The 24,686-nt window shown below is 46.4% G+C and overlaps 1 protein-coding gene across 1 annotated transcript; it reads right to left on the bottom strand.

Annotated features, from left to right (window-relative positions):
* Nucleotides 1-5,651: 5,651 nt before the first annotated feature.
* On the bottom strand, nt 5,652-24,026 carry LOC133349821 (zinc finger protein 155-like). The gene is made up of 12 exons (XM_061563612.1): nt 23,906-24,026; nt 20,098-20,214; nt 19,311-19,442; nt 14,909-15,019; nt 14,463-14,588; nt 13,825-13,956; nt 13,521-13,651; nt 12,882-13,014; nt 9,303-9,356; nt 8,359-8,475; nt 8,146-8,235; nt 5,652-6,880 (listed from the first exon to the last, which is right to left on the bottom strand). Exons 1-12 carry the CDS (start codon nt 24,000-24,002, stop codon nt 5,838-5,840), a joined length of 2,283 nt encoding a protein of 760 aa, XP_061419596.1. The 5' UTR covers nt 24,003-24,026; the 3' UTR covers nt 5,652-5,837.
* Nucleotides 24,027-24,686: the final 660 nt, after the last annotated feature.

Here is a 24,686-nt window from a genome sequence, read left to right as displayed (position 1 = left end):
AGGAGGTATCGGCCCCCTCACCCGGCTAGCTGGGAATACACACGCTAGCTACCCTAGCCTGCCTCTTAGTCCTCCACTAACGGGCTAGGGGAGGCTATCTGGCCCGACACTGGTAAGTCGGGCCCGGTACCCGGAGTCCCAGACCTGCTCTGACAAGAGCACCGGCTCTGGCTCTCGGAACCACGCCGCTGGCTCGATCCTGTTCGGCCCTGATAAGGACGTCGAACTAGGGGAGTCCAGGGCTTCTAGCTAAGATGTCTTCAGTCTTCTCGTTAGCTTAACATTTCTCCCCGAGCCCTCTGACACATCCCCTTTTTATACTCAACCCCCGCTGAGGGGTGGGGCCCCGGGCTGCCCGGTGCGGACGTCGTTGAGAGCACCCCCCCGTGCACTCACGTAGCCCCGCCCACTGTGTTTGTTTCCCATAAGCTGCCATGCATAACGGCTCTCTCTCTAACACCCCTACACCTGGTTAATAACGTCCTTCCAATGATTGCTCAGTCTGTACCCGTCTTCTCGGTTGAAATTGTGTCTGTGTTTATATATCTGGGTGGCTTCATGGACAAATCTTTGATGGTAACCCAAAGGTTTGCAGAGTACCTTGCTCTCGGAGAAAACAATATCGTGTGAGCCTACCGCGTTAAAAGAGTGATCAGCTATGGCAGAGGTATTGGTTCTGCCGCGTTTCAAATCTGCCTTATGTTCGCGAACATGGCCCGAGACATGTCGTTTCGTTTCCCCAATGTAACTGCTGCCGCAGACACAACTTAGATTGTAGACACCAGGATATTGCATGTCAGGAATCACATCCTTCACAGATGGGATCAAATCATGAATTTTGTGTACTGTGATGAACCGAACCCGGATTCTTGTGCCTGCTCAAGATTTTGGAAATCTTTTTGGTAATCCCTGCTATGTATGGCAAGGTGATGGTTTTCATTTGGTCCTCAGATGGTTCTCTCCCCATGGTTGGGGATACAGCTTTGCGGATTGTGTGGTCTGAATATCCATTCATCTTGAGGGCTTGGTGTACATGCTCCAGCTCACTGGCTAGGTGGTGCTGGTCCTAGATGCAACAGGCCCTATTGTGTAGTGTTTTGATGAGGGAATTCTTCTGGGCTGGATGGTGATGGGAATCAGGCTTTAGATAGGAATCAGTGTGGGTGGCTTTCCTGTAGACCAGGGGTCCTCAAACTACGGCCCGCGGGCCACATGCGGCCCGCCGAGGACATTTATCCGGCCCGCCGGGTGTTTTTGCCGCCGCTGCCTGTCTGTTACTTTTTTTCTACATGAGAAGGACGGTCATTGGTGGAAGAGGGAGAGGGGGCGGAGTTCCCCCCAATCAGACTGCATTGATGGGCAGTGCAGTCTGTATGTCTCTGTGTGGGCAAAGTTATTGCTGGTATATTGTTTTAGTAGCGCTGTATATATATTGGTATTTTACTAATAGCAATTTTGACTCCCTAGGAAACAATGATGTCAAGAAAGAGAAAAATTGACTCGGAGTGTAGGATATTCAAAGAACAGTGGACTTATGATTACTTTTTCATGCAGTACAAGGAAAGAGCTGTGTGTCTGATATGCCAGAATATAGTGTCTGTGTTCAAAGAATACAATTTACGTCGACACTATGAAACTCAACATAAAGATAAATATGATTGTTTGGTCGGAGAAGTGAGAAAAGATAAAATATTAAAACTGAAAAATACATTAACAACTCAGCAAAATACTTTTGTGAAGCAGAAGCAGCTAAATATTTCATCACTACGAGCAAGTTTTCAAGTTGCCAAGCTAATAGTGTGCACTGGCAGACCATTCGTGGAGGGAGAATTTGTTAAAGAATGCCTTCTTTCTGTTGCCAAAGAGATGTGTCCAGAGAAGGCCGATTTATTTAGTACAGTGAGTCTTTCAGGACCTACAATTACACGGAGGATTGAAGAAATGGGAGACAATTTGCATCAGCATTTGCAAAACTCCACAAAAAAACTTTCCTATTTTTCCTTGGCACTCGACGAAAGCAATGATGTTCGTGATTCTGCACAACTTCTAATTTTTATTCGTGGGACGAATGACTATTTCAAAGTCACAGAAGAGCTTGCTGCACTGCAAAGCATCAAAGGAACAACTACAGGAGAGGATATCTTTCGATTTAAAGCTTTCGTGACTGCAGGGATTCATCTTCTTGGTTCTTTCGGTAAAGTCACATAGAAGGGAAGTAATAAAATAATAAAAGTAAAACATAATAAAATAATTCTCACGACGTTTCGGCCACAACGCAAGCAGCCATCCTCAGGTGAAAACCAGGTCTGTTGGGGAGACAGCGTCTGAATGAAACAGCACACGAGCTTGGAGCATATATAAGCTGGGTTGGAAGCGGGGGGAAAGAGCGCCTTGACAAAATAATTTGCATATCAAGAGGAATTTAGCATATTTATGGGAAATGCAGGAATGTGATTAGTACTACATATGCCCGTGCTGCATCTCTTCCACAAGGACGTAGGGTGGATATCTGGATGGCATCCGTCTCAAATTTCTCCATGAAAACATTTGCTACCACTGGTGATAAGGGAGAACCCATAGGGGTACCTTCATTTTGTTTGTAGAATGTACCATTACAGGTGAAGTGTTGGTTAGGCAGTGCCTCACCAAAGTTGGTACATCAGGATTCAGTCCCTGTTGGACCAAGTCTTCAATGATTGCAATGGTGTCAGGCACAGGTACCTTGGTGAACAGAGAGACTACATCGAAATTGACAAGCAAATCATCTGGAGATATCGAGATGTCCTTGATTAGAGAAACCAGGTGAGCTGAGTTAAGTACAGCTGAGGTGGTCTTGCCTGTGAATGGGAGCAGGGTCTCAGACAGAAATCGGGCCAGTTTGTAGGTGGGTGAGTTAATGGTAGATACACACATTAAAAAGATATATGTTAACAAGATTGTTATCAATCAGAGTAACAGCCCAATTTCCGAAATCCTAAAATCCCCTTGAGATAGCAAACACCATGAAGAAATTCCAACCACGAGGGAAGAGGGGGGGGCAACCAAGCAGCTGCAACTACAGGAGAACGACATCAAAGGGATTCCGTTTTTGCGAGAGACGCGCAGAGGGGGGAGAATTTCAGATATAAGCAACAACACAGAACACGCAATTTAGTCTTGCTACGGCAAGCTCCGAGGGGTGGGCCCCGCAATCGACCATGGATGACAAGGCTTGCAGAGATGTGTCGGCGCTGACAGACGAAGTATTGCTAAAAGTTGTATTCTACATTGAGTGCCAGCTCCCACCAGCAGCTGCAGCAAGAGAGAAAGAGTGACGAGCAATGACAAGCAATCAACCTGGAGAAAGGGTGGAAAGCGCCAAGCATCGACTAAGCGAGCATCGAACAGGACCAGCAGAAGCGGCTATCGATTAACCACGAGCGTGCGGACTCGGAAGCCGAGCACACTCCTGCAAAGGTCGAGTCTACAACCGTGCCTGGTGCAAGGGAGAGAGCGTGACCGGCGCAACCGAGAAAGAGTGTCGGCGCTGGCGAAGGTGACAGGTGTTCGACACACACATCGACGCAACACAACCGAGAGTGTCGGCGCTAGCGACCAGCGGACGAGCTGGGAGCACTATCGGGCACCGCCGAAGGCGAGCATCGTACCAACTCAATCACCTAGCAGTGGAGAAAAGAGCGTGACCAGCGCATTCGAGAAAGAGTGTCGGCGCTGGCGACCAGCGGACGAGCTGCGAGCGCTATCGGGCACCGTTGAAGGCGATCATCGTGCCGATTCAACAATCATCCAGCAGTGAAGCCTGGATCTGCCACCGAGAGAGTGCCATGTGTATGCCACGCCCACACACACCGCCCAGCAGGGAACCGAGATATTCTCGGTAAAAGGAAAGCCCCACCTCGGCGCCCGCTTAATTCAAAGAGTTGAGCACAAAGACAATACACCCACACACATAACACACATAGCAGGACTAATAAGATTGCTCCAAGTTATCTGTGTTTCGAAAAGGACCATCTTAAGGTGGTTCGTTAACTATTAGCTGATCGTGGAAAACATTGTTCGGTCTATTGAGCTGTAGAGGCTAACCGAAATTCGGTTTCGGTGCCGAAAGTTGTCAACCGATTATCTATTTTTAGAATATAACACTAGTGCTACATCTATCACTCTGCCTATCGGCCGGTCAGTCGGCGCTAGGCAATCCTATGCGATAGGCTGCAAACACACACGTCAGCAGCAGCAGCAGCAGCGTGGGAGCGAGGTTACAGCCGCAACCATGGTCTGCTAATGTATATACGACCAGTCAACAGACGGCAGCCGGTCTGGCTAAATGCGGAAAAACTGTTGTTTCATAACTATATAATTACTAAGTAACACCTAAAGATTTGATATTTAGCGACTCTTACTGCAGGCTCTGAATGATTAATTCTAGATTTATTTTTAATTAAAGTAGCATTGCATCATGACATATTTCATAAATCTTGTGTTCGGTAACTTCAGTTATATACCTTTCTGTTTCAGTCTTGGTCGAAAGTCTAGTTAAACTTTCGGTTTCGGCTTCGGTTTCGGCCGAAAGTGTCGTTAAACTTTCGGTTTCGGCTTCGGTTTCGGCCAAAAGTAAATTTTTTACTTTTGGTCTGGTTTCGCTTTCAGGCCGAAATCAGAAATTTAGTTTGGGTCGGCCTCTATTAAGCTCCATGAATATGATCGTTTAGAAGTATTTTAGTCATTCGGTTCGTTAATTGCATAGCTTTCAAAATTAATTGACGCTAAACCTTTATAAGCATCACTAAACCTTTATAAGCATAGATGTTATGAATCTACACGCTCACAGGAATACTATTGTGATTTGAAGCTTTCGTAACTGCAGGAATCCATACTCTTTGGTTCTTTTGGTAAAGTCACGTAGGTAGCAATAAAATAAAATACGACGTTAAGTTGTCCTGCTGTATCGGTTCCACCTGATGACGGTCGCTTGTGTTGAGATCGAAACGTCCGCAAGAACCAAAGAGTATGAATACTATTGTGTTCAGATTTATTTTTGATCACGGAATCTTGCCCGCGAATCAATTCAAGTCCATTAGCCATTTCGTCAATTGCATAATCTTACCAATGAATTCATTGAAAACTACTTTTGCCTTGTGCACATGTTCCTTTACTGCTGTTCGTATGAATATTTTCACATTAATTTTTAAGGACTTATTCCTATTGCCGTGTATGGTCGCTTTACTCCGAGGAATTAGCCAATTGTTCTGTTACCCAGTTTAACAAACATAACCATTGAGGGTTAATTGTATGGATCAAGGAGTCGGACATCTCCAGGAGTACTGTGTTAACAATTCCGAGCATAAGATTTTGCATATTAGAGTGTTTTTAGATATTAAAGTTGCTCAACACAGATTCTAAATGTCCCTTACCAAGTTTATGCATAATCTTAATTATAAGAACTGTATCCTGCAGTAAGATCTGAATTCTGAGAACTGACGTAAAACACACTAAAATATAATAAGTAAAAGTTGAAGCAATAATCATTGTATTATCATGATTGATAATACACTCCGAGACAACGAAGCCGAGTCTAATTAGCACAAGTCCATAATTTGCATAATTACATTGATTAGTATACTTTCGAAAAATTACACATTTTCAATTTTCATTTCATTTTTTTATTTTTCAAGACCTAATATATACAACACATAAAAAATACAATGAAAACTTCACCAGTTGAATCAGGTATACTTTAGATGAACTGTAAATTACAAAGCATGGTACCATATTATGTACCATATATCAGGTGGGAAATAATATATAGATGTTTATATTTACTACAATTCATCCTATATTCATGCATTTGTGGCTAGTGTAGCCTTAATTTTATGCTTTTTCTGATGCTTTTTCAAGTGACTGTTGCTCAAAAAGCTGCTCCCACACTGGTCACATACATATGCCCTCTGTCCAGCATGCATTTGTTGGTGTTCCTTCAGATGAGACATGCATATAAACGCCTTGGCGCACTCCGTGCACACGTACGCCCGCTCACCGCTGTGGCCCTTCTGGTGAACTTTAAGGTTGGACTTGAGAGAGAAGCACTTTCCGCACTCGTGGCAGGTGAAGGGCTTCTCACCGGTGTGCGTCCGACCGTGGTCCTGCAGGTGCTTGCGATGAGCGAATGTTTTGCCGCACTCGGAGCAAGCATAGGGCCGCTCGTTGGAGTGCATCACGCGGTGGGACTTGAGGGCTGAGCTCTGCACAAAGCCCTTGTGGCACACTTCGCACACGTATGGCCGTTCCCCGCTGTGCCACCTCTGGTGGGTCTTGAGGTACGACAAATAAATAAACTTCTTTCCGCACTCGTCGCACACATGCTTCCCGTCAAGTGTGTGCGTCTTCTGGTGGATTTTCAGGTAGGAAATCATCATAAACTTTTTCCCACACTGCTCGCAAGCATGCTCCTTCTCTGCGGCATGTCTCTTAATGTGTGCATTGAGGTTAGCGCGATTCACAAATGACTTGCCACACTTGTCACAGGTCAGAGACTTTTCGGTGGTATGCGTGTTCTGGTGGTTCTTCAGGCTCGACTTGTGCGCAAACGCTGTCCCACACAACTTGCAGAGAAAGGGCCGTTCGCCTGTGTGCTTCCGTTGGTGGGTCTTGAGTAAACAATTGGTGGAAAAGCCCTTCCCACAGTTCTGGCACACGTGTGGCTTTTCACCTGTGTGTGTCTTCTGATGGTGTTTCAGGTTCGAGTTTGTGGAAAACGCCTTCCCACAGTCCTGGCAGACGAATGGCCTCTCTCCAGAGTGTGTGCGCATGTGAGTCTTCAGGTGCGATGTGTAGAAGAATCCCTTCCCGCATTCATCACACATGAATGTACGCTCTGCCATCCCTGGAATTGCCGTCAAAAGCACAGATAGGGAGACAATTGAACACACAGTACATACGGTATATGCAGCGCAAAATTATCCGTCTTCCACATTGTCCGGCATGTAATCCGGCAAAACCGGCATGTAATCCGGCAAAACCGGCATGTAATCCGGCATGTAATCCGGCGATCACCAGAAAACTGCTCCAAAGGCTGTACCAGTCTGGCGATCAGCACCATGTGTGTGACAAAAAAGTATTTATGCTTGTTTTCAGTGTCAAATATTATATACAGCATATACAATACAACTTAAACAATGGAAATACTGCACTATGTATATATTTCATGACTAATAACTAATGAAAACATGAAATACAGTTCGATCCTGCAAAAAGTATGTTTTTTTTTACTAAACATACCTTTACAGCTGAACGAGGCAGCATTAATGAAATCAATCATTAAATTGACACTTAAATTTCACTCCTGATGTCGGCATCACTACTGGATGCACACACGCACTCACACGTGTGACATCACTGCCACACAGGCCTGCACACACACACACATGACGTCATCCCGTCCGGAGGCGGGAATGACGTTAGGGCCGGTTCAGGGCTCGGAGGGGCCACGGGTGTGGTGTGAGGACATGGCACTCTGTGTGCCTCCGGCTGGACACATGACCGGATCCCAGTGGGGGCTGGGGGCCCGGGGGGCACCTTGGGGGGGCACGTGGACAGCAAGGAAGCTTCGAGAGGGTTCTCGAAGAGAGGCGTGTCCGGGGTGGGGCCCGGGCACGCCGAGGCCCATATAAGCAGCCTCCTCACGGGGTTCGAGGCTGCTCGTGTCAAGAATGAAGATGCATCGTGAAGACGTCCCAAGAGAAGAGTCAAGCCTCCAGTCAGCGTGACCAGCCAAGAGCCCACCTGGCTGGGTCACGCCAGTTGCATCCGAGAGTCCGTGTTAGAGAGACGGTGTATGTTAGATAGAGTAGGTCGGTGGACAGCACCCTATGTTAACAATGTTAAGAAAATAATAAAGTGTTGCCTCCCAAGAAGTCGTGTGTGCGCCTAATTGAGCCCATTACACCTGCATTCACAGCCGGAATTACAGCGGTGCTGGCTCATTACTGTCACACGGCCATTGTGGAAACCTGAAGCAACATCTCTCGTAAATGTTGTCAGCACTGACCGCAGCTGTGGTACAGGGACCACAACCCAAAGGCACAGGCCAACTGCCTTCGACAAATACTACTCAGCGCCTACGTCTACTCAGTGTGCGTGCGCACTCACCACTGCGATGCCGCTCGCCGGGGGGGTCAGGAGGGGAGGGGGGGTGCGGAAACGCCATCCTGGCCAAATCAGCAACTGCTACCTCAGCAGCTGGAGGGAGGACACATAGAAGAGAGTGTGGGTGGAGGGACACAGGTAGCAAAGTGTTGGTGGCGGGAGATAAGAGGTACAGAAGGAGGTTCTGTTTATGGAAAATCCGTCGGCTGACCCTACCATTGCACGTGCTTTTTATGGGTTCTGTGTCTGGAGGGGTCCCTGTGAGGGCAGTATCATGTGTTCCTGTGACCTCGCTCTCAGCATCAGCAACAGCTGCAAACGTGGCATGTGGATCTGTGAAAGCAAATAGCACCAGGGCTCACGAGTGAACTTGGAACTCAGCAGAGAATTGAGAGCAGCACACACCCTCGCAATCAAGATACAGGCCTCCCCCAGGTCACCAATGGCCATGGACAGGAATCAAACCCAGCTTTACAGACACTGTGGTGAAAGCGTGCAAACGTTTCTGCTCTAATCTCCACACATATGTGAAGTTATATTCTAAACATTCACCCCTCCACAACTGCAGTAGCTGAAAGTGACAATGTCACTACTCTGCCTGTGCCAGGCTAGGTGCAATGTGACATCATGTGACATGGTGATGATTTCATAGTCGACTAACCTATAGGCCATCCAAGGATGGGTGTATTGCAGTAAATCTGAAATATTAAATCCAAAATAATGTTCCACTAATTCTTATTAATAGGGGAGGTGGGGTGCTCCATATGGAGTGACGTCACCTGCTCGTGATTATTAAGCTAGGGGTGCTCCATGTGGAGTGACGTCACCTGCTCATAATTATTAATGATAGTGTTTAGGAGTTAGCGTGACATCAGCGTTCTGGATTTTAATATATTAAGAATAAGGGACAAAACCGTAGATTAAACGAGTGGGCGACTGACAAAGGCACCACATGGGAATGGAGTGTGGGTGGAGAGACAGGGAACGAAGTGTAGGTGATGCAGCATAGGGAACAGAGTTTGAGTGGAAGGATAAAATGAACAGAATGTGGGTGGAGAGACACGGAGTAGAATGTGGGTCGACAGACAGGAAACGGAGTGTTCCATCTTGGGAAGAACTTTAGGCTGGGTTCTGTTTCTGGAGGGGTCACTGGGCAGTACCATGTGTTCCTGTGACCTCGCTCTCAGCAACAGGTGCAAACATGGCCTGTTGATCTGTGGAAATAAATAGTAGCAGGGCTCATGAGGGAACCTATAACTCAGCACAGAACTGAGGGCAACACAAACCCTTGCAATCATGACACAGGCCTCATCCAGGTCACCAATGGCCGTGGACAGAGTCAAACCGAGCATTACAGACACTGTGGTGAAGCGTGCAAACGTCTCTGCTCTAATCTCCAAACACATCTTCTTGGTTCTTTCGGTAAAGTCACGTAGAATGGAAATAATAAAATAATAAAAATAAAACATAATAAAATAATTCTCACGACGTTTCGGCCACAACGCAAGTAGCCGTCCTCAGGTGAAGAACAGGTCTGTCGATAAGACAGAGTCTGAATGACACGTCCTGGGCTTGGAGCGTCTATTTAAGCTGGGAGGGAGGAGGAAGAGCGCCTTGACAAAATAATTTTCATATCAAGAGGAATTTTAGCATATATACGTAATATTACACTATGTATTATTCTACCCACCCTACTGCACACCACACTGCTGCATATTCACCATACAACTACGACACCATGTATTACCTTGTACATTGTATTAAACATTACAATTTTATACTATTTATTATTATACAATCCGCTATACACTATACCATTGACCGTCGCGTGAAAGATACTAAGAGGAAGCAGCGAAATATGTCAATGGGAGAGTGGTCGTTGGAGACTTTCAGTGGAGCAAAGAATCCATTCCCTGCGGAGAATACAAGATATATAGTCAATGCAAGTGAGTGGAACGCGGTCTGAAAGTCACTGTAAACGTGAACACAATCAGTTAAGATCCGAAATGGTTTATTACGTCCTTCCAATGATTACTGAGCCAGAATCCATCTTCTCGGTTGAAATTGTCTCTGTGTTTGTATATGTGGATCGCCTCATGAACAAATCTCTCATGGTAGCCAGATGGCTTGCAGAGAACCTCTGTCTTGGAGAAGTCAATGTCATGTGAGCCCACTGAATTGTAACAGTGATCTGCCACGGCTGAGGTGTTTGTCCTACCGTGTTTCAAGTCTGCTTTATGTTCACGGATTCGGTCCGAGACATGTCGTTTGGTTTCTCCAATGTAACTGCTACCACAGAGGCAACTTAGTTTGTAGACGCCAGGGTACTGTATGTCTGGAACCACATCTTTTACAGACGGGACCAGATCACGGATTTTATGTACTGTTTTGAATCGGACCTGGATCTTGTGTTTTATCAAGATTTTGGAGATATTTTTTGTGACCCCAGCAATGTAGGGTAAGGTGATGGGTTTGAAAGGCTCCTCAACAGGATCCTTCTTGATGGTTGGAGTGATGGCTTTGCGGATTGTGTAGTCGGAGTAACCATTAGCCTTAAGAGCTTAGCGTACGTGTTTGAGTTCACTGGCAATGTGTTCCTGGTCAGAGATGCATTGGGCTCTATGGTATAGAGTCTTGATTAGGTAATTCTTCTGGGATGGATGGTGGTGGGAATCTGGTTTTAGGTAAGCATCCATGTGGGTGGATTTCCTGTAGACAGAATGGCTCATTGAACCATCAGGTCTCCTTTTAATTAGGACATCCAAAAAGGGTAGCTTGCCATCTTTTTCGACTTCCATGGTGAATCTGATGGCTGGGTGTATGGAATTGATGTGGTCGAGGAATTGGTCTAGAGCAGGTCGGCCATGTGGCCAGATGACAAAAGTGTCATCTACGTACCTCTTCCATAAGGTCGAGCGTAGAGTGGCAGTCTGGATGGCGTCAGTCTCAAATTTCTCCATGAAAACGTTGGCTACAACAGGAGATAGGGGGAGCCCATTGGGGTGCCCTCAGAATGTTTGTAGAAAGTTCCATTCCAGGTGAAGTATGTATTGGTTAAGCAGTGTCTCACCAGGGGGGTACCCCAGTATTCAGTCCTTGATGAACCAAGTCTTCAATGATTGCGATAGTGTCAGGTACAGGCACTTTGGTGAATAAGGAAACCACATCAAAACTGACAAGCAGGTCGTCTGGGGACAGAGAAATCCCCTTGATTGTCGATACCAAGTCAGTAGAGTTTAGTACCGCAGAGGTAGTTTTTCCAGTGAAAGGCCGCAGGATTTCAGACAAAAAACGAGCCAGTTTGTAGGTGGGGGAGTTGATAGTAGAGACAATGGGATGAAGAGGTTTATCTTCTTTATGTATCTTTGGCAAGCCATATAATCTTGGTGGCCTGGCTGCAGAAGGTTTCACCGAGAACTGTTTGGTTTGATCAATTAATGCGGTTGAATCAGAAATTATTTTGTTGGTTTTAATGACGAGGCTGTTGGTGGGGTCTTTTTTTTATTTTTGTATAGCTGCCATCGTTGAGTAGTTCTTGAATTTTGTTGTTGTATTCTATTTTGTCCATGATGACAGTGGCATTGCCTTTGTCGGCTGAGAGGATGACAATGTCATCCCTCTTTTTTAATTGAGCTAATTCAAAACGCTCATCTTTGCTGATGTTGCTAGCTGGCATCTTAGCGTTTTTGAGGGTTGCAGAGATTTCAGATCTTGCTACGTCTGCAGCAATGTGACTCAGGCCCTTGAGAAGCCACATCTACTCGGGCAATGATATCATTAACTGGTATGTGTCGAGGTGTGACTGCAAAGTTTAGTCCTTTAGCTAAAACGGATTTCAGACCATCAGATATAGAACTGTTACTCCGATTAATTACAACGTTGTTAACGTCTAGCTTTTCAGTGTGTGGGTCCGGTCTCTTGTTTGAGAGGCGGTTGAATTTGTAAATCAAGTTGTCATTACATTTGGTCGACATAGCGGCAGCTGAAGAGGCAGTCATTTTGTCTACATGTTCCCAATCCGATGTGGACATTGTTGCAGTCAAAGATAAGTGTGATTTGTAGAGTGTCTTGTCCAAACACATGTAAAGACATTCTAAACATTCACTCCCCCACAACTGCAGTAGCCGAAAGTGACAATGATGTCACTCCTCTGCCTGTGCCAGGCTAGGTGCAATGTGACATCATTTAACATAGTGACAATTTCATAGTCGATAAGAAGTAGAACCATGGATTAAAAGAGTGGGCGACTGACAGAGGCACCACCTGGGAACTGAGTGTGGCTGGAGGGGCACAGGGAACAGAGTGTGAGTGGAGGGACAAGCAGCAGAGTGTGGGAAGACGGAGCAGAGTGTGGGAAGAGTGACAGAGGCATCGGAGTGGTCCTTCTTGGGAAGGTGTTTAGGCTGACTATCGTAGCTCGTGCTCTTGCTGGGTTTTGTGGCTGGAGGGGTCTCTGTGTGGGCAGCACCAGGTGTCCCTAGCGCCTCGCGCCGAGACCTCGCTGGTCAGCATCAACAGCAGCTGCAGAAGTGGCCCCTAGATCTGGGAAAACAAAGAGTGTTTGGGCTCATGATGGAATCTGAAACTCAGTACAGAACTGAGCATAAGGGACAGTGGGAATCGAGTGTGGGTGGAGGGACACAGAGAACAGTGTGGGTGGAGGGACACAGGGAATGGAGTGTGGGTGGAAGGAAACGGAGCCAAGTGTTTCATCTTGGGAAGGTCTTAAGGCTGATTACCTTCATGTGTGCTTATGATGGGTTCTGTTTCTGGAGGGGTCTCTGCGTGGGCAGCACCAGGTGTTCCTAGCGCCTCGCTCCCCGACGCCTCGCTGTCAGCGTCAACAGCAGCTGCAAAAGTGGCCGGTAGACCTTTGTAAACAAACAATGCCTGGGCTCATGATGGAACCTGGAACTCCAGCAGAGAATTGAGAGCAGCACACACCCTCGCAATCAAGATACAGGCCTCCCCAGGTCACCAAGGGCCATGGACAGGAATCATACGCAGCTTTACAGACACTGTGACCAAGCGTGCAAACGTCTCTCCTCTGATTTCCACTCACATGTCAAGACGTATTCTAAACATTCACTCCCTCACAACTGCAGTAAGTGAAAGTGACAATGATGTTACCACTCTGCCTTGACCAGGCGAAATGCAATGTGACATCATGTGACATGGTGATGCTTTCATAGTCGATAAGGTACAGAACCATGGATTAAAAGAGTGGGCGACTGACAGAGGCACGACCTGGGAATTGAGTACGGGTGGAGGGACACAAGGAACGGAGTGTGAGTGGAAGCACACAAGGAGCAGAGTGTGGGAAGAGGGACGGAGGCAGCGGAGTGGTTCATCTTAGGAAGATGTTTAGGCTCACTCTCGTAGCTCGTGCTCTTGCTGGGTTTTGTATCAGGGGGGGTCCCCGCGTGGACTGCACCAGGTGTCCCTAGTGCCTCGCTCCCCGAGGCATAGCTGTCAGCGTCAACAGCAGCTGCAGAAGTAGCCCCTAGATCTGGGAAAACAAACACTGTCTGGGCTCATGATGGAATCTGAAACTCAGTACAGAACTGTGCACAAGGGACAGTGGGAATCGAGTGTGGGTGGAGGGACACAGGGAATGGAGTGTGGGTGGAAGGACACAGGGAGCCAAGTGTTCCATCTTGGGAAGGTCTTAAGGCTGATTACCTTCATGTGTGCTTTTGATGGGTTCTGTTTCTGGAGGGGTCTCTGCGTGGGCAGCACCAGGTGTCCCTAGCGCCTCGCTCCCCGACGCCTCGCTGTCAACATCAACACCAGCTGCAAAAGTGGCCGGTAGACCTGTGTAAACAAACAATGCCTGGGCTCATGATGGAACCTGGAACTCCAGCAGAGAATTGAGAGCAGCACACACCCTCGCAATCATGACACAGGCCTCCCCAGGTCACCAAGGGCCATGGACAGTAATCATACGCAGCTTTACAGACACTGTGACCAAGCGTGCAAACGTCTCTCCTCTGATTTCCATTTACATGTCAAGACATATTCTAAACATTCACTCCCTCACAACTGCAGTAAGTGAAAGTGACAATGATGTTACCACTCTGCTTTGACCAGGCGAAATGCAATGTGACATCATATGACATGGTGATGCTTTCATAGTCGATAAGGTACAGAATCATGGATTAAAAGAGTGGGCGACTGACAGAGGCACCACCTGTGAATTGAGTATGGGTGGAGGGACACAAGGAACGGAGTGTGAGTGGAAGCACACAAGGAGCAGAGTGTGTGAAGAGGGACGGAGGCAGCGGAGTGGTTCATCTTAGGAAGATGCTTAGGCTCACTACCGTAGCTCGTGCTCTTGCTGGGTTTTGTATCAAGGGGGGTCCCCGCGTGGGCTGCACCATGTGTCCCTAGTGCCTCGCTCCCCGAGGCCTCGCTGTCAGCGTCAACAGCAGCTGCAGAAGTGGCCCCTAAATTTGGAGAAACAAACAGCGTCTGGGGTCATGATGGAACCTGCAACTCAGCACAGAACTGAGTGCAAGGGACAGTGAGAATCGAGTGTGGGTGGAGAGACACCGGGAACAAGGTTTGGGTGGAGGGACACAAAGAACAGTCTGGGTGGAGGGACACAGGTAATGGAGTGTGAGTGGAAGGACCCCAGGGAAATGAATATGAGTGGAGGGACATGGGGAATGAACTGTGAATGGAGGGACACAGGGAGTGTAGTTTTGGTGGTGTGACATAGGGAGCGAAGTGTTCCATTGTGGGAAGATCTTGTGGCTGACCCTACCATTGCACATGCCCTTGCTGAGTTTTGTGTCTGGAGGGGTCCCTGCATGCGCAGCACCAGGTATCCCTGATGCCTCGGCATCAACAGCAGCTGGACATGTGGCCCCTCGATCTGGAGAAACAAACAGCACCTAGGCTTAGAATCTGGGAGGTCTTCCAAAGATCCATAAAGAAGGTACCTCACTACGGCCTATCGTGTCCACGATCAACTCTCCTACCTACAAGCTAGCCCGTTTTTTATCGGATACTCTGCTTCCCTTCACTGGCAAGACCACCTTAGCAGTACTTGACTCAACCCAATTGGTTTCTATGGTCAAGGACATTGTACTGTCTCCTGACGATATCCTCGTCAGCTTTGATGTGGTCTCTCTGTTCACCAAGGTCCCAGTGCCTGACACCATAACAATAATTGAAGACTTGGTCCAACATGGACTGAACCCTGATATACCTGCGCTGGTTAGGCACTGCCTCACCAACACTTACTTTACCTGGAATGGTACCTTCTACAAACAAAATGAGGGTACCCCTATGGGTTTCCCCTTATCACCAGTGATAGCCAATGTTTTCATGGAGAAGTTTGAATCAGATGCCATCCAGACATCTACCCTTCGTCCTTCCCTGTGGAAGAGATATGTGAATGATACTTTAGTCATTTGGCCACATGGCCTCCCAGCATTGAACCATATCCTAGACCACATCAATTCTAGACACCCATCCATTAAATTCACCATGGAAGTGGAGAAAGATGGCAAGTTGCCATTCTTGGATGTTCTGTTTCAGAGGCCTGATGGTTCTTTGGGACATTCGGTTTATAGGAAGGTCACCCACACAGATTCCTACTTGAAGCCTGATTCCCACCACCACCCAGCTCAAAATAATTCCCTCATCAAAACTCTATACCATAGGGCTCATTGCATCTCTGACCAACACCACCTGGCCAGTGAATTAAAACATGTACATCTGGCCCTCAAGATGAACGGATACTCAGACCGTACTATCCGCCAAGTTGTTTCTCCCACCATGCAGAAACAACCACCTAAAACTCCGATCAAAATCATCACGCTGCCATATATAGCAGGCGTTACCAAAAAGATTTCCAAAATTCTAAACAAACACAAGATCCAGGTCCAGTTCAATAAAGTACGCAAAATCCGTGATCTGATCCCATTCGTAAAGGATGTCATTCCGGACTTACAGTACCCCGGTGTTTACAAATTGAGTTGTACCTGTGGTGACTGCTTTATCGGGGAGACGAAACAACATATTTCGGACCGAATTCACAAGCACAAATCAGACTTGAAACACGGCAAAACAAATTCTTCGGCCGTTGTTGATCATTGTTACAACGCCGTGGGTGATCATGATATTGTTTTCTCCGATACCAAGGTACTCTGCAAGCCGTCTGGATACCCCAAAATATTTGTCCATGAGGCCTTACAGATATACAAACATAGACATAAGTTTAACCGAGAAGATGGATTCAAATTGAGCAATCATTGGAAAGATGTGATTAACCATGTTAAACCTCAACCGCGACTCTCCCCCGCTCTGCGTCCCCCCTCCCCCATCCGTGGCTCCGTCCTGTAGTACCTCCTTCACCTTCCTGGCTCCACCCACACCCCCCCCCCCCATCCTGCGCCCGTCCTCCTCGGCTCCTCCCCCTCCTCTTACCCTCTTACCTAGGCCTCGGCAAGGTAAGGTAATTTACCCCTTTTTACTGGGTAAAAGAATAAAGGTAAAGGGTAAAGGTGTCGACATGCCAAGGGGTAAGGTACAGGGTTGGGTAAAGGTAGCTCGGAAGAATTACCCAGTAAGGTAAAGGTAGCGCGAAGTATTACCCGGTAAATACGGTACCTTGTTTACCGCTAAAAGCTCCGTGGCGCAGTCCGTGGCCTACATTTAATAAGTAATATTAAAACAAACTTTATTAAAAACACGCTTTTATGAAATGTACGAGTAATGGCAGAACTCCACGACTCTAGGAAGTGGCCCCGAAGCTTGCCATAACGTAAGGGACTGTGGTAATTTACAGCCAACGTCAGGTGAGCGTGGACAATTAGACCCAAGCCGAAACATAACATTTACAAAATAATGTTTAAAAATATATTTTTTATGATAGAATATAGTATTGTCATCAGTATGACCTAAGTATACCAAGTTTGCTGTCGATACCACATTAGGAAGTGGGTAAAAATAGAGTTTCAAGATTTGAGAATACAACAACAATAACGACAACAACAGAGTGAGTTAAAAGAAAGCGTGTAAAATTGGAATAATCGAGAGTATTCTATATGATTAAAGCGCTCTATCTAGTATGTACCGTTATAAACCTTGTTCATGTGTAGTAGTTCCCTAGTAATTACCCTGTAATCGGGTAATTTGTATGGGGTAAGGGTAAAAGGTAGGGTAAAGGTAGGCTCGTTGCATTTTACCTTTTACCTTACTTGCTAAAGGGTAAAAGGTAGGGTAGAGTGATTGTATTGTGGTAAGGTAAAAGGTAGGCTCGTTGTTTTTATCTTTTAACTTTTACCTTACCTTGCCGAGGCCTACTCTTACCCTATATAACAATGTCTCATCACAAATAACTCTCGCTACAGTTATTTTGCTGTGCCTTTTTTACACCTGATGAAGGAAGCTTGTGTTGCCTCCGAAACGTCGTGATTTAATTGAATTTTTCATTTATTTTATTTTATTGTTTTACCTACGTGAAAGGTTTGTACACGAAGCCATACAAATATACAAACACAGACATAACTTCAACCGTGATGACGGTTACAAACTGAGTAATCATTGGAAAGATGTGATTAACCATACAAAAAAGATTTAACTACACTTATTTGCCAATCTTATTTGACAGACAACTATTACAGTTTTACCATGTTTAGTGGTTGTCTCCCTGTCACAGGTTGATTCACAAACCGTACCTCTCCATAACAAAGGCTCACCCTCTTAAGCCTCACCTTACCATATTAATAAAAAGTATGCGGTCTTTGCCCCACCACCTTCTCCAACCATTATATAAACGGAGTGGTAGCTCCTGCAATCTCTCATTTACTTGATACAGCTGTCGTGGCTGTGACGGTCCCACCTGAGGACGGAGGCTTGTGTTGCCTCCGAAACGTCGTGATTTTTATTTTATTTTACTTTTTTAATGTTTAACCTACGTGACTTTACAGAAAAAAACCTAAGAATATGAATCCTTGCAGTCACGAAAGCTTCAAATCTAGAATTACCTACGTGACTTTACCAAAAAAACCAAAGAGTATATGAATCCTTGCAGTCATGGAAACTTCAAATCTAGCACCTAGGCTCACAACAAAACCTGGAACTCAGCACACACCCTCGCAATCATGACACAGGCCTCCTCCAGTTCACCAAAGGCCATGTACATGCAGTCCCCGGGTTACGGAAGGGTTAGATTCCTGAGAACGATCTGTAACCCGAATTTCTTGTATGCCGGAAACTGAACAATTTCCCCCCAAAATCCAGATGAAATCAGATAGCCGCAAATAGTTGTACATCCCCTACCCGATCACTAATTAGCTTTCTTTCAGTATTGTATCACGCTATTGTCTGTTTTCTATCGTTACCTGTATCGTATCGCTGTGCATGCATACGCTCTGCACTTCCTATGATTCTCCAATTTCATAGAATATCTACCCTAACACTACCCGTAATTAAACTAATAGAACATATACTGTATGAAATTGTTCATGAATAACACGAAACATTTTAATATTAAAAGAAATCAGTCAATTCCGAATGAAAAGAAAATAATTATGTAACGCTACAAAAACATTCCATTTACCTGAACCATGGTGAAGCTCGAGCTCAGTGAAGGCGGCATTTTGGTGGAGCGAGGCATAAGTTGGGGATTACCCCTCACGTAACGCAGGGCTTACGCCTCACTCCACGATATTCATCCACAACCTCACCGCGCTGCACTATTTGCGCTCATGTAACTAACGCAAACATTTCCGCATATTAAATGTTTATTACATCATTTATGGGAGCATTTCCATAAAGTTAGATTTCCTCAAGTCGGGTGTTCCGCAACCCAGGAACTTACTGTACATTAATCAAACCCAGCCTTACAGATACTGTGGTCAAGTGTGCCAACATTTTTACTCTGATCTCTACACACATGTGAAGACATTCTAAACATTCACTCCCCTACAACTGCAGTAGCTGGAAGTGACAATGATGTGACTACTCTTCCTTGACCAGGCTAGGTGCAATGCAACATCATGTGACATGGTAATGCTTTCATAGCCAGTAAGGAATAAAACCATGGATTAAAAGAGTGGGTGACTGACAGAGGCACCACCTGGGAATTAAGTGTGAGTGGAGGGACACAATGAGTGGAGTGTTCCATCTTGGGATGATGTTAAGGCTGACTCTACCTTTGTGCTTGCTCTTACTGGGTTTTGTGTCTTGAGGGGACTCTGTGTGGGCAGGACCAGGTGTTCCTAGCGCCTCGCTCTCAGTGGCCTCGCTGTCAGCGTCAGAAGCAACTGTATACGTGGCCCCTAGATCTGTGGAGACAAACAGCGCCTGGGCTCACAACGGATCCTGGAACTCGGCACATAACTGAGGGAAGAACACACCCTCGCAATCATGACACAGGTCTCCTGCAAGTCACCAATAGCCATGGACAAAAATCAATACAGTATTGACTCCCCGGTCAAGCATGCAAACGTTTCTGCTCTCCGCACATACATACAGGCAAATAAAAAATATAAATCCCCCACAATGATGTCACTACTGTGGCTGTGCCAGGCTAACAGCAACGTAGCATCACATCACGATGTGATTTCATAGCCGGTAAGGGGCAGAACCATGGATTACCAGAGTGGATGACTGGCAGAGGCACCACCTCAAAATGGAGTGTGGGTGGCAGGACACAGGGAACAAAAAGTAGGTGGAGGGAGACAAGAACAGCATGTGGGTGGAGTGAGACAGGGTATTTTTTGTGGGAGGGACACAGGGAATGAGACGGGGTGGAGGGACAAAGGGAGTGGAGTGTGGGTGGAGGGACACGGGAAGTGGAGTGTGGGTGGTGACATGGAGCAGAGTGGGGATGGGGGGACAGAGGAAAAGGGATGTGGGTGCAGGGACACATGGAATTTGGCATGGGTAGAGGGCTTCAGCAGGAGGTGCCATTAAGGAAGATCCATCAACTGACCCTACTATTGCACTTGGCCTTGCTGGGTTCTGTGTCTGCAGGGGTCCCTGTGTGGGCAGCACCAGGTGTTCCTGGGGCCTCACTCTCAGCTTCAGCAGCAGCTGGATACATGGCCCCTATGTCTGGGGAAAGGAAAAGCATCTGGGCTCAAGATGGATCCTGGAACTCGGCAGAAAACTGAGCTCATAACACACCCTGGAAATCATGACATGGCTCACGCTGGTCACCAATAGCCATGGACAGGAATCAAACCCATACTATAGACACTGTAATCAAGTAGGCAAATACGTGCATGCATCTTACCTATAAACGTCATTTGTTGTCTGTGTATGCCTATCCTTGTAATATTTTTAACTGACAAACTATTGGGTCTCCCCGACAGACCTGGTCTTCACCTGAGGACGGCTGCTTGCGTTGTGGCCGAAACGTCGTGAGAATTATTTGATGTTTTATTTTTATTCTTTTATTATTTCCCTTCTACGTGACTTTACCGAAAGAACCAAGATGAATCCCTGCAGTCACGAAAGCTTTAAATCGAAATTTATTGGGTTTATGTTTCAACAAAGTACACAAATACAACAAACTAAGCTCCCGAATGAACACTTGCTATTTGTTTTTACCCTTGGCTCAATATAATCTAAGAAAAAGAAACTTTGTACAATGTTCGCTGATCGTAATGATAACTTTGAACTGTGCCAAAGCATGCATCCAAGCATGCACGGAAGGCAGACTCGTGGTGGCTCCTAGCAACACAAACACGGTTGCTTAGGGATTATGACTGGAGGTTCTCTCCTTAAATATTTTGTGGTCATTTTGTTTACAAGTAAAAAATGCCAAAAAGAAAAAAAACAAGCTTGTCCAAGACAAACCCAAAGAGAGTGCTGGTCTGTGGCACTCAAAACAAACAGTGGAGGAGCAGCGGCTGTCTCAACAGCAAACAAACAGCGAAGGCACATCAGCAGCACAGGCTGAGGAAACTGCAGAGCAGCGAGCATGGAGACAAGCCAGAGGCTGCACAGTTACTGCAGCAGCACAGGCTGAGGAAAATCTTGAACAGCGAGCATCAAGACAAGCCAGTGAATGCACATTTACTGCAGAAGCACAGACTGAGGAAAATCCTGAACAACGTGATGTCCTCTTTCCCCACCCCCACCCCAAAATGTGTACAGTTACTATAGTCAGTAGATACTGCTGTAGAGTCAGTAAATACTATAGTCCAAGGCCGTAGCCATGGAGTCAACATTGGGGGGGACCAAATCTTCCAGGGTGTCTCTGGGGGTTCCAACCCAGAAAAATATCTAAGTTAGAAAACGAATTTTCTGTCTAAAATATTTAAAAATTCACTAACACATGGGATGGACTTTTTTTTATATATTTTTTTACAATGTCTAAGTGTATTGTATTACATTGCTCTGTTTTTACTTTTTTTTTTACCATTTCTTGTTTCATTGTATGTAATGGCAGAGATTAGGGATTCATAAAGTACAACCATAACCACAATCATATAAACAGAAATCTATGCATTGATTTATATGAAGACAAGTTCAGATATTGTGGCCAAGGTTTAGCAAATTGTTGTTTTTATTTACATAGCATAGCAATTTTTTTTTATATAGCAATATATTGGGGGGGACATTTTGAGCATATTTGAATATACGTGTGTGTCCCCCAATATATATTATAACTAGCTTTACTACCCGGCTTTGCCCGGGACTTGGATTCACCACACCAGGCTGCCTTTGTCTCCCCAGTGGTGATGTTCACACACCACACCAGTTGCTCGTTTGAGGCTAGAGGAGGCCCAGGAGTGGTTAAAATAATCGTCACCGGTGGTGGCCGTGAGCAGGAATCGAACTCGGGTCGCTGGGTTCGGAGCGCAGCGCGCTAACCACTACACTACAATGCGTTACGCTTCCACATGCGTGGGTCACATGACAGATTTGACGTCACAGCTCACTTGCCGTGCAAAAAAGAGATGCATTATTGTGCACACCCCCCCCCCCCCCCCCCCAAAAAGTGTATTTTTTATAATTTTTCCATGGTGTACAATCTGGAAAGTACCCACATGGCAAATTTCAAGTTTGTTGCATGTCGGGAAGTACGCTAAACATTTTGAACAGACACACATAATCACAATTTAGCCTTTTATATATGGAGATCACGGCCTTGCTATAGTCAGTAGATACTACTGTCGTCAGTAGATACTACTGTCGTCAGAAGATACTATTGTTGTCCGTATACTACTGTAGTTAGTAGATACTACTGTAGAGTCAGTATATACTGATTCTATTGTATGTAGGGTGTGTAGGTATATATGCCGACAAAATAAATCTAACTGGGTGGAGGGGGGGTTGATAATTTTTGGAAACATTTTCGATCAACTATTTACCCCCCACTTTATCTAACGTTTTTTATTCGGGCCGTCTGTAAGGCTCTTCTTAATTTGTTTATGGACAAATAGACAAACGGAACGCTGGGCTTTTATAATAGCTTAGTATTTGTGTATATGTTATGTTTTTAAGAGAAGACAAGTTTTGAAATATATATTTTTCCCCCGGGCAAAGCAGGATACTTCCTGCTAGGATATTCTAATTCACTCGCCTGCAACTGCAGCCATTGAGAAAAAGGGAACGATTTCACGACTGTGCCTGTGTCATGCTAGGTGTAATATAACATCACGTGACATTGTGATTTCATAGTAGGCAAGGAACATGTACAAGTAGTCGATTGGAAGAGGCACCACCACCTGTCGTGTCCCAATCCCTGTGGGTTCGTAACCTAGTTCAGTGTTCACTGTGATTGTGATGAACTGTGGAGTGATATTGTCTGATGGCGCTCATCACGGAGAGTTGAGGGAGTGGACTGTTTGTTTAGCTTGGGTAATAAGCATCTAACACGCACAAGTCATCCTAAATCCAAAGGCTGTAGGGTAAGGAATACCAACACGGAACACAACGGGCCGGTGTGGGTAGGACAACGCCTAGCCGCCTGCTAATGTTTACGCACCGAACCATTTAAGGTTAAGTCAACCCACGGGGGACCCACGGGCCAAGCTATTCATCATGGATGTTAGCCGGGTTCGTGGCGAAATGCCCTAACCACTAAACTACCGCTCCCTACTATCAATAACAGCCATTTGCCACGATGACGTCAAGACGGTGCATGTGCCAGGCTAGGTGCACTATTGAGTGCGACGTTAACTGTATATGGTTCGTTGGTGTTATGAGTTGAACCCCCCCCCCCCCTCAGAGCTTTAATAAGACTCCTATAGAGAAAGTGCTGTCAGTGGGTGGCCAGCACGACACCCGGCCGTCTTTGTTTACCCCTCGGAGAGGTTCAGATAATTAATCATCACTGGTGTTGGTCGTGGGCTCGATTCGGAGCGCAGCGCGCTAACCACTGCGCCACCGCTCCCCACACACATGACACAGATCGATGCCACGTATCGCCTTAACCAGACTTTGGGCGAGTGCTGCTAGATAGCACCTATAAAGGCCCGAACGGCACACGAGGGGGTGGGTGGCCAGCACCACGCCCTGCTGCCTTTGTCTCCACAGTGTTGCGATGTTTACACACCGCACCGGTAGTCATTTGAGGCTGAGTCGACCGAGAGGAGGCCCAGGACCGGTTCAGATAATCATCACTGACGTTGGCAATGAGCGGGAATCGAACTCGGATGGCGAGGTTTGTAACACAGCGCGCTAACCACTGCGCCTCCGCTCCCCGTACACATGAATATACCAACTCACGGACAGCGAGGAAGGGGCAAGCAGAGTTACATATCTCCATGAGCGTGGGGAGGCGGATGGTCACCTGCGAACACCTGCTGCAGTAAAACCTCCCGCGCCTCCTCCGCATTATCCTCCTCCACCTCGCCTTCGCCGCCGAGTATCGCGCGCGGCGCCTCCATGGCGTTGGCGCGGGCCGGGGACGACACAAGACCGCGTGACGTCATCGACGGGCGACGCCCACCGCTTGTGCACTGCGATGGCCCCTGAGCAAGATGGCAGCCTTGGGCAGCGCCGTTTTTTTGTTCCACGGACTGGCGGCCATAATAAAGGGGGAGGTGGGCGTTTTTATTCTGGCAAATCGTCGATGATGCTGGATGTAATTCCTGACGAAACGTCGTACTCGGATTGTAAATGTTGTGGATTTGCTCTCCAACATCGCGTAAATATAAAGGTGTCTCTTTGGTTCTGTCGGTAAAGTCACATGGAAAGAAAATAATATAATACGACGTTTCGATTGCAACACAACCAACCGTCATCTGGTATGAATGAATGCAAACTCGGAGGGAGACATATACAGAGAGACACACATGTGGGAGAGACACAAAGAGACACACAGAAACAACGCATCTGTGACGAGGCATTATATAGAGAGAGGGGGGGAGCAGGGAAATTAGCATGTCAATTGGAGCAGTAGGGGGAGAGAGATTTGAAGTTTGAGAGAGAAATAATAAAAGAGAAAGAAATAAGAAAACAAGCCTAGTAAAATTTTGAACTGGAATGCAATGCAACAGAGAATCGGCTAACACAACAGTTAACATCTTCTTGGTTCTTTCGGTAAAGTCACGTAGAAGGGAAGTAATAAA

This window comes from Lethenteron reissneri, chromosome 31, assembly GCF_015708825.2.
Source record: "Lethenteron reissneri isolate LAM-NWPU_2019-01 chromosome 31, ASM1570882v1, whole genome shotgun sequence".
Lineage (NCBI taxonomy): Eukaryota > Metazoa > Chordata > Hyperoartia > Petromyzontiformes > Petromyzontidae > Lethenteron > Lethenteron reissneri.
This window is presented reverse-complemented; position numbering and strand designations above follow the sequence as displayed.